A 9,987-nucleotide genomic window follows, 5' to 3' on the forward strand; every position below is an offset into this window, starting at 1 on the left:
AGGATGGATGGTGAAGAGATTGAGATTGTTCACAGCTTTAGTCTGCTTGGCTCCACAATCAACATTCTTGGCACCAGCAGCCAGGAAATTAAAAGATGTAATGCGATGGAAAAGTCTGCTGTTAGAGACCTCTCTAAAGTACTCAAGAGAAACAGTGTGTTTCTGGAGATTAAGGTGTGTCTGGTACAGACCATGGTCTTTGCAATCACTTGTTATGCATCAGAGAGCTGGACAATGACCAGGGAGGATAGAAGAATTTATGCTTTTGAGCTTTGGTGTTGGAGAAGAGTGCTGAGAGTGTGATGAACTGCTAAGAAAACAAGCAGATTCATCCTGGAGAGGGTTAAACCGGGCTGCTCCTTGGAGGCAAGGATTCTGAGGCTCCGTCTAACATACTTTGGTCATGTTGTAAGGAGGGACCGGTCCTTGGAGAGGGACATCATGCTTGGGAGGTTGGAGGGACGGTGCAGGAGGGGAAGGCCCTCTATGAGGTGGATTGATTCGGTAATCAGTGATTGATGGGGTAATCAGAATGAGTGTGTCAGAGACAATGAGATTGGCACAGGACAGAGCAGAGTTTAGAGCTATTGTACATAGGGTTGCCATGAGTCACAAGCAACTCGACGGCACATGACAACAACAACAATTATGAAATGGTTATTCATCCTAACCATGAGTGTTGTTCTTCATTTCTGGAGGTAAGATTGGAAATTGACATTTTTATGTTTCATAAACATTAATGGCTAAGTGAATTGTTAAAGAGATACTTTACCCTTTTTATTTTTTTATTTTTTGTGCATGTACCGTCAAATCAGATCTGACAGGTACAGGAGGAAATTGTCCCTCCTTCTCCAGCAGAGCATCTGGTGGATTTGAACCGTGTACCTCTGGGATTGCAGTACAGCTTGCCACTAGGCCACCAGAGCTCCCCATACCCTTTCTTTTTTATATACGTAACAGAAAGAGAATAAAGACTGAAATGAAGTAGTAGGAATACGGTTTCTTACTAGAGAAATTTGGTGGTGTTGAGCTCGCACGTGTTTGCTTCTGTCTCATCAGGAGCTGCTCCCAGAGTTCTTCTATCTGCCTGAGATGTTCGTCAACAACAACGGGTACAACCTGGGCGTCAGGGAGGACGAGACCGTGGTCAACGACGTGGAGCTCCCACCATGGGCCAAGAAGCCCGAGGACTTCGTGCGGATTAACCGGATGGTGAGGAGAGTGTGTGGTGGGCACGCTGAGGTCTAGTTTGGATTTTGTTTAGCACTTTTACTGTTATTAACTAATTGTCATTCCACATCTTTAGAGTTACTGTTACAATGTAAGGGAGAAGAAGACATTCTGCTGTTGTGTTCTTATGTTTTGCTTTAACAAGCAGGTTCTCCTTTCACAGAGATGCACAAAGAAGAACCTTAGAGCCTCAGTGATTAAATACTCAACTGCCCATATTTAGTTCTGGAGGACACACTGGTGAATCTAAACTGCTGACCTTTTGGGTAGGAACCTGGTCTATACGGCCCTACAACACCCACCCTTCCGTGCAGCAGATGAAGTTAACCAAAACCCCGTGCCTCTGTCAGTCTGAATGCACCCACCTCTCTGGCAGAGAACCAGGATGATCTTCACGGTGATTTACAGCCTTGGAAACCGAGCGGAGCATCAGCCTCGCGTCAGTTCCACTAGGAGGCAGTGAGTTTGGGAGTGGGCAGCAGCTTGGTGCTAGTGCCATCAGAAGACATAGGTGGGATGCAGCTCCCTGCTGTCCCCTCACTTGGGGTCTCCTGCTCCACAGGTCTGCTCCTTGGTGTTCCCCTCCCTGGCCAATTTCCCCAGGGGGTGAGCTCACTCCCACCATACTGAAATCGCTGTTACAGTTGTGTGGAAGCAGAGACCTGACTACTTCCATATACATTTCCATCTGTGTTGAAGGGGCATTTGCCTCCTAAGGATTCCTGGTGGCGCAGGCCTTTAGGTGCAGCTGCTGGCGGAAAGATGGTGCCAGCCACCCAGCCACTTTGAGGAGAGAGAGACACTGTGTACTCCTGCAAAGGTTCCGGCCTCGGAAGGCCCAGGCACAGCTTGGAGGGCTGCATGCCTGGAGGGCTCCATGACCGTGGGCTAATCCCTGCTCTCATAAACGGAGCCTCAGAGCGTAGGGGAACTGGTGCTGGTGCTATTAGTTGCCACCACGTTGGTCCCGACGCCCGGGCCCCCGCCGCTTGTAGGAGGTTAACGTTGATGCATTCCGTTTCATGTCTCAAAGCTTCCCGTTTTCCTAGAATTTTGTGGCCTACACTCCACATTTCAGTTAATTGTTGTCAGCAGCTCTTTCTCCTCGCTGCGAGTCTCACCACATCAGCACCTGCAGGTCGTTCAGTGAGAAAGCTCTGTTCCAACCTTGCCAGCTCGGTGGTCTTCCCCGGTACCCCTCCAGGTACTTCCCAGCCACCCAAGGCATGGCGTTTCCAGGTGTTCCGCCCTCTGAAGGTGGTCAGGGAGCGGGAAGATAGAGGAAGAAGTGGGGGCTTGGAAGTCCAGTGTTAGATTTCTGTGCGTGAACTTCCAAAATAACAAATCAGTCTGTCTCGCAGCAAGGTGCAATTAGGGTACTGCTTGGAGGCAGCGATGACGAAACTGTCTCACATACTCTGGGCATGTTGTCAGGAGGGATCAGTCCTTGGAAAAATACATCCCGTGGGAAAAGGTGGAGAGTCATCAAAAGAGAAGCAGACCCCTGACAAGATGGATTGAACAGGCAGTGGTGAGGAGACGGGCCCAGGGTAGGGCAAGGTTCATTCAGTCTGTTCAGGGTTCTCTGTGGGTTGCAGTTGGCTCAGAGATCCTAACAGCAGCAACGGCGTGGCCGCCCTGGGTCACAGAGTAGAGCGACCCGCTGTGTCCTCCGTCGTAATCTATGAGAGTAGCCCTTCATTCTCCCGTGAAGCAGCTGGGTGGGTTCAAACCGCCAAGCTTTCCATTAACAAGAGAAGGCAAGATAATATTGTATGCAGAGATGACATCGCCGATGGTCAGACAGGCCAGGAGGTGACCCTGTGCCAGCAATGAAAGTGGTATCTGACACCCTGTCGCTGCAGGGTGCCCTGACGGCAAGTGGGTTATGTGATGGGCTGCTAGCCACAAGGTCTCCAGTTTGAATTCACCAGCTGCTCCTTGGAGAGAGGATCAGGTTATCAATAGATTCTAAAGTTGAGGCCATTAACACTTTGGGCAGATGTTTCCAGAAGTTCTAGATGTGTTTGATTTCTATGCCAACAACTGTCTAACTTCACACAGTGCTGCCCAGAGTAAGCAAACAATGTGTTTTTGTGAAGATCCAGGCCTCAGAGGGACACGGGCAGAGCCCACGAGGCACAGGGTTACTGTGTGCTGGCAGGGGGCACACCTGTCTGCTCATCAGACGGGGGTGCTCTGCACCCACCAGCTGCTCCTCTGGGGGAGGGCGTGGGCTTCCACAGGACTGACCCGTTGGACTGTCAGCCACAGCTTGTGGGGCCTCTGCAGCCCCTGTCCTGGGCTATGATTTCTCTATCTACTTCCCCCTTCCTGTTTCTGTAGAAACAAGACCATTTTTGCCACGTTTGGCCTGTGATGGTGTCCTTGTTGCCCGTTGCTCATTTTCCCCATTGGCAACAAGCCCATGTGTCAGGTGGTTAGAGGCCCAGGCCTCACACAGAGCTGTTGTCCTCACAGTGGACCGCAGGAACACAGGAGATGGTCGGGGAGGTGATTCCAGAAGCCCTCAGTGTGTTCGACGTCCACACCTGAGCTTCCTCCCCCTGACTTTCTCCTGAAGCATTACTAACGCTCTGTGTCTCCTCCTAACATGATTACCTCCTGACCTCCTGACAGGTGACCGAGCTGGGACATGTCTGTGGTTAGTATTACACTGAGGCCGGGATCATCCTCCATTATCTCCCTATTGCTTCTTTTCCAAATTGGTTTTGGGAAGCGGCCTCTTGGGTGTGCCTGAGAACCTCAGCCTCCTTGCTCCACAATCAGAGTTCTTTCTGGGAGTTCTTGTGGCTTTGTAGGAAGGACTTGCGTTGCCATCCCAGACTCCTGGTTTGAATCCACTGGCTACTCCACAGGAGAAGGAAGTGCCATCTTCTTCTGTGCAGCTTACAGCATCTGAAAGCCTGGTGGAGGGTCGGCTGTGCGGTCCTCTGTCTGGGTGACACACAGCATGGTCACCCACAGCCTGCTCCGGAGTCTCCGCTGTGACAGTCACTCCTGATAATTCCAGGGTCCAGGGTTGTGTGTGACGCGTGGCAGGTGCCCATCAGTGTTTGCTGCATGAACTCACTTCCTGGCATTGTCTGTGACCGTCATATCTTCCCATTGCTTCAGTGGATGAACCAGTAACTACGTCAAAGAGGCTTACTCCATGCTGCCGGATGCTCTGTGGCAGAGCCCACAGCGTGTCCCACAGTTCACCCACAGACCTCGCGCCTTCAGTGCTTTGATCTATGTGGTTTAAAGGGAACAACAGTGGAGAAAGGTGTCCAGTCCCTTCGTTTAAGATTTACAACTTGAGGACGCCCTGAGAGGACGGGGGTGGTCGGACGCAACCCCAGAACAGTGACTTGGAGGTGAGTGAGTTAGCGTGAGGAGAATGCCCGGAGGTCTAGAGGATAAGCATCTGGGCGCCATCTAAAAAGTAGTGCGTTCCGACCTGCCAGCCGCTGTCGGGAGAAGCAGGTGGCAGACGGCTCTGTAAGAGGGCAGACCCAGAGCCTTCGTGGGTAGTTCTGCTCTGCTCAGTACAGTGGCTGAGTCACGAGAGATTCAGCTGCAAGTTTGGGTTTCAGTCAGTGTTAGCTTTATTCCTCTGCTGTGAAGTCAAGTCCACTCACAGGGACCCTGCGGGGACGGTCAGCACTGCCTGGGGACACCAGTGCTGTCTGTGTCCACGGGATCAGATTGCCTCAGATTCTCCATGCAGCTACTGGTGGATTTGAACCACTGACTTTTCTGTTAGCTGGCCAAGCTTTAACTCACAACAACATGAAGACTCAGTGCTAGGTGAAGAACTATAGAAAGAGGAAAGACTAGACACAGACCCTCTCTTCAGAAAACTAGGAAGAGGCCTTTTGACAAAGCTGTGAATCTTTCTGGAAGTAGACTGCCCCTTCCCATCCATGAAGCCTTCTGGAAGCAGACTGCCCCCTCTGATCTGTAGAACCTTCTGGAAGCAGACTGCCCTCTCCCATCCGTGAAGCCTTCTGGAAGCAGGCTGCCCCCTCCAATCTGTAGAACCTTCTGGAAGCAGGCTGCCCCCTCCCATCCATGGAGCCTTCTGGAAGCAGACTGCCTCCTCCAATCTGTAGAACCTTCTGGAAGCTGACTGCCCCCTCCTGTCCGTGGAGCCTTCTGGAAGCAGACTGCTCCCTTCGATCTGTAGAACCTTCTGGAAGCAGACTGCCCTCTCCCATCCATGAAGCCTTCTGGAAGCAGACTGCCCCCTCCGATCTGTAGAACCTTCTGGAAGCAGACTGCCCTCTCCCGTCCGTGGAGCCTTCTGGAAGCAGACTGACCCCTCCCGTCCGTCAAACAGCTGGTGGGTCAGACCCCTGTCCTAGGCTGCTGCCCAGGAGAGCACACGGGGCTCCTGGCTCCTTCCCATGGAAGGTGACAAGGTGTGGGGTCAGTGTCCACAGGTGGATGTGTATGCATGGTCTCCCCACGTTCAGAAAAGAAGTCTCTGAGAAACTCAGCAGAAAAGACACCCAGACGTGAGCACGGACTAGAGGAGGACAGCAGACTCAGAGATGCAGGAGCAGTTGGGACCAAACCACAGTGATGTCAGAGGTCATACCAGCCCCAGGGCATGTCAAGTCCATGGCCCCTTAAGATGGTGCCAGGAGGCTGTGAGAAGTAGCAGGAGAAATGGGTTCAAGCTTGGGGATGTCACTGAAGGAGGCGGCCAGGAGGAGTCTTGGGAGGTTCAGGGTGTCAGATGATGGAGCCATGGTGGTTTCGGAAGTCTGTTCTGCCAGCAGGGCTGTACCTGGATAGGATTTGAGAGGGAGGGAGAAGTCCCATCCCGGAGCCCTTATGGAAAGCAAGGGAAGCTAGGAGGGAGATGCTAGTGGGATGAGTGATAATTTGCCGTATTTTTTATTCAAAGGAGCTCTGTTTGGTTACCCAAGAGGTTGGTGGTTCAACCACACCCACCCCCAGCAGCTCCTCAACCTGGCTGTGTGCTCCTACAAAGATCTCAGCTTAGCAGACCCTGGGTCGGTTCTGTCAGGTGATGCAGGGTCACTACGAGTTTGATTCCATCCATAAGCACCCAGCAAGTGTGTGTGTGTGTGTGAGAGAGAGAGAATATAATTTTCTTAGGTGAAAGTTACTTTCCTGCAGGTGAAAGTGATTCACACTAGGTTAGGATGACCTTCTGGACCTCTCACAGTCCACCTGGCTGCTGACCGAAAGACTGGTGGTTCAGATCCACCTAGTGGCTCCGTGGGAAGAAGGACCAGGTGCTTTGCTCCTGGAAAAATGAAAACTCAGAACGCAAACTCATGGAGTTGAACCCCACTCGTAGCTGGCCTCCCAAAGAGTGCCTAGGAGGCCTGCTGAAAACTACATGGGACCAAGTGTCCATCCTCCCCTTGAGGGCCCCCTGGGGGACTCAGACCACCAGACGGGCACGGTGAGCAGTGCCGCTCCTGCCAAGTGAGTGGAGGGTCTGAGCATGGCAACGTTACAAAGGGGCACAGCAACCACACCCACAAAACCAGTTCCTACACACAGTCTCCCGCACACCTGTACTAACTCCACGCCTCATCTCACTGCTCTGCGGGGTCTGAAATCCCTTGCAGTGACCTCACAGACCTCACAGAGCTGTGCTCACAGTTACGGGATTCATTAGGCTTGTCGTTCAGGTGACAGCCGATACGGTCCCTCCGTCCAGACAGCTGCTCACACGGGGTTGCAGGCCCTTTGACAGTGTCTCAAAGCTCCCTTAGTCCTGACAGTTGTGGTGTGTTTCCGCTGTCCTCCAGTGAGTCTGGGCGAGGCCTCCAGCTGAGGGTCCGTGAGGCAGCAGGCCCGGCTCAGCTCTGACTCAGGCGGGTCTCTGGTTCTCTGCTGAGGCAGCCGCTGCGCCTGGCTAGACCCTGGTCTGGCTGACACAGGGATCTGTGGCTCTAAAGGATGCACATTGCTTTCTCTTCCTTGTTGGCATTTAGATTCAGCTGCTGAAAGGGTGCCTTTTAAACCTGATGAGATGGTGATGCTACCTCCTTGTGGATAGACAGGCCGTATTTGTATGATCCTTCCCATCCATACGACGATGTCAAAGTCAGTGGCTGGGAAAGCCCTTTTGACATTACAGCTATCTACCAGCCTAGAGCACCCTTCTTGTAAAGATCACAGGCTGGGAGACCCTGCAGGGTCTTGTAAATAGAGAAGACCTGAAGCACCGATGACAGTCAGAGAGTGTAACCTTCAGTGTGGATTACACCTCAACTAAAGAAAACCAGGGTGCTCACACCTGGCCGTTAAGTGACCTTAATGACAAGTGGCCAAAGATTGAAGTTGTCAAGAATTTTCTTGTACTTGGATCCACTCTTTGTGTCCATGGAAGCAACAGTCCAAAAATCAAGCAATGGATTGTTTTGAACAAATCCACCACAAAACACCTCCTTAAGGTATTAAAAATAAAAACTGTCACTTTGAGAAGTGTGCTGATGGAAGCCGTAGTATTCCCAGTCCCTTCATGTGCATGTAGAGAACAGTGAAACTGGGTCACACACATGTGGGGCATGTTGTCAAGAGTGGCCAGTCCTTGGAAAAAGACATTGTTCTGGGAAAGGTGGAGGGTCAGGAAAAGAGAGTAAGGCCCTCGAGGAGATGGACAGGCACAGGGGACTGCAGCCGTGAACCGGAGCGTGTCAGAGGTGGTGAGAACAGGGCTCACAGGGTGACTGTGAATCGACTCTCTGACACCTAACAGCATTTGCTTGTGAATGTTGGACAGCAAGCAGGAAAGACTACAGAAAACAAGGTGTCTTTGAATCACAGTGTTGACGAAGAATATTGAATATACCACGAATTTCCCAAAGAACAAAGAGTGTCTTGGAAGAAGTCAGCCAGCGTGCTCCTTCGAAGCAAGGGTGGGACTCTTCCTCTCACATGCTTTGAGCTTAGAGAAGGACACCAGCTTGATGGGACAGACGGCCAGTGAAAGAGACACAAACACCCTCGACCACATAGACTGACACAGTGGCTGTAACTGTGGGCTCCCACCCAGCAGAGACCACGAGAAAAGACGACTGGAAAGGACCTTCCTCAGTGGAACCCTGTGCTCCACTGGGCTGGACCTGCCTCATCTGCACCTAACGTTTGAATATGTGCAACTCAAGGGAAGGGGTTTTTTTGGTTACAAAAGCAGTTTTTTAGGCAGTCAGTAAGAGGAAAGAGAATACCCTTGCTCTGAGTAAAAAAGAAAAAAGAATTAATATCTTTAAAGAATTCCAGAGAAACACCATTCCCTGCAGTTCATTCCAGCATCCTTTGTGCCTCTCTGTAAATTTTAGAAAAGCCTTATCTCAGATCTGCTGGGAACAAATCTTCGTAATCTCACACCATCGAGCAAAATGGAAATGAAGGTTAGCTAAGTAGATTGCTTTGCCGTTTCAGTGTCTCTCTCTTTCTTTCCTCCCAGGCCCCTAGGGCCCGGTCTGCACTGAGAGATGGTTTGTCTGCACTTAGAACAATTGCTCTGCCCTTGATTTGAAAGAACAAGGTACACAAACTGCAGATGACACTAAGCTTAGGAATGAAACACCTCTTTCCCCCTTCGTTTATTGGAAGAACCTCAGGAATAGGTTTTTATTCTTTCTCCCTTTCACATTAGACCATGAGTGTTTTACATTTTGTTACGTTTTTTTCCCCATTTTCTTATATGCCATTTACTGTTATTTTCCAAATTTGGCCATTCCTTACTCTTTTTTAAAAAATTGTATTTGACTGGAATAATGTTTTAAAACCCATGAGTGACTTTTTTCATTGGTTTGTTGGTTCGTGCAGAAAGAACGTGGCCTTGGCTGGGTCTCAGTGCCCCTATCTTAGACTGTCCCCTTCTCTGATTATCTGCCATCCTCTCTTTGGCCCTCAAACTACAACTAGCTCCTAAACTGGTTTATTTTCTCACTGCACCGCTACTATAAGGCAGAAACACCTGCGTGGCCCTGGCCTCCACTTCCTACTGTATTCTTTTATCATTTCGTTTGATTACCAAAACCAATTTTTTGAAAGACAAAAATTGAACTACAGTTAATTGTCTACTGATGCACTACTCAGTCTTTTAATAAATAGATTATTGTTATTGTTACTGAGCTCTGGTGGCCTAGTGGTGAGAAACTGCACTGCAGTCCCAAATGTCTGTGGTTTGAATCCACCAGCTCCGTGAGAGAAGGGTAGACAGTTTCCTCTGGGCTATTTACTGTCTGGAAGCCCACTGGAGGGTATGCTATGGGTTGTTCTGACCCAACGGTACACAACAACAACAATTGTTATTATTACCTACTTTCTAGTGGAACCACATAGTGTTTCCATGCTCTGTTCACACAGCAGCCTCTGGTCTTGGTCCGGTTTCTCGCGAGTCCAGTCAGTATTCTGGGACCCTCGTTCTTCTCAGTGTTAATATATAGGTTGTGGTTGTTGATTGCCTTCAAATCAAGCATGACTCATAGCGACCCTATGAACAAAAGGGGTAGAAGGAGGTAAATGGTCATACATACAACAGAATTTTGAACACACGCAGACTAGCAGAAAGGGCAACCTAGGCAGAGCTATCAAGTATGGAAATACAAAGGAGGAGGAACAGTTGTAAGCAGACCCTAGTGATTGGAACATGGAATGTGAGAGCCATGAATGTAGGAAAATTAGAAATTGTTAAGAAAGAAATGGAACGCATAAATATTGACATATTAGGCATTGGAGAGATGAGATGGACTG

At 50.1% G+C, this 9,987-nt stretch overlaps 1 protein-coding gene across 1 annotated transcript in view; it reads left to right on the forward strand.

Moving 5' to 3' along the window:
• The window catches only part of NBEA (neurobeachin), a 924,058-nt gene that overhangs the window by 853,538 nt on the left and 60,533 nt on the right, over positions 1 to 9,987 (forward strand). The window contains exon 51 of the mRNA XM_006879639.1: positions 1,060 to 1,212. Coding sequence (XP_006879701.1) covers positions 1,060 to 1,212 — 153 coding nt within the window. The remainder of the gene's footprint in view (positions 1 to 1,059; positions 1,213 to 9,987) is intronic.

The sequence above is a fragment of the Elephantulus edwardii genome, unplaced genomic scaffold (genome assembly GCF_000299155.1).
Source record: "Elephantulus edwardii isolate Elephantulus edwardi_28Jun2011 unplaced genomic scaffold, EleEdw1.0 scaffold00004, whole genome shotgun sequence".
NCBI lineage: Eukaryota > Metazoa > Chordata > Mammalia > Macroscelidea > Macroscelididae > Elephantulus > Elephantulus edwardii.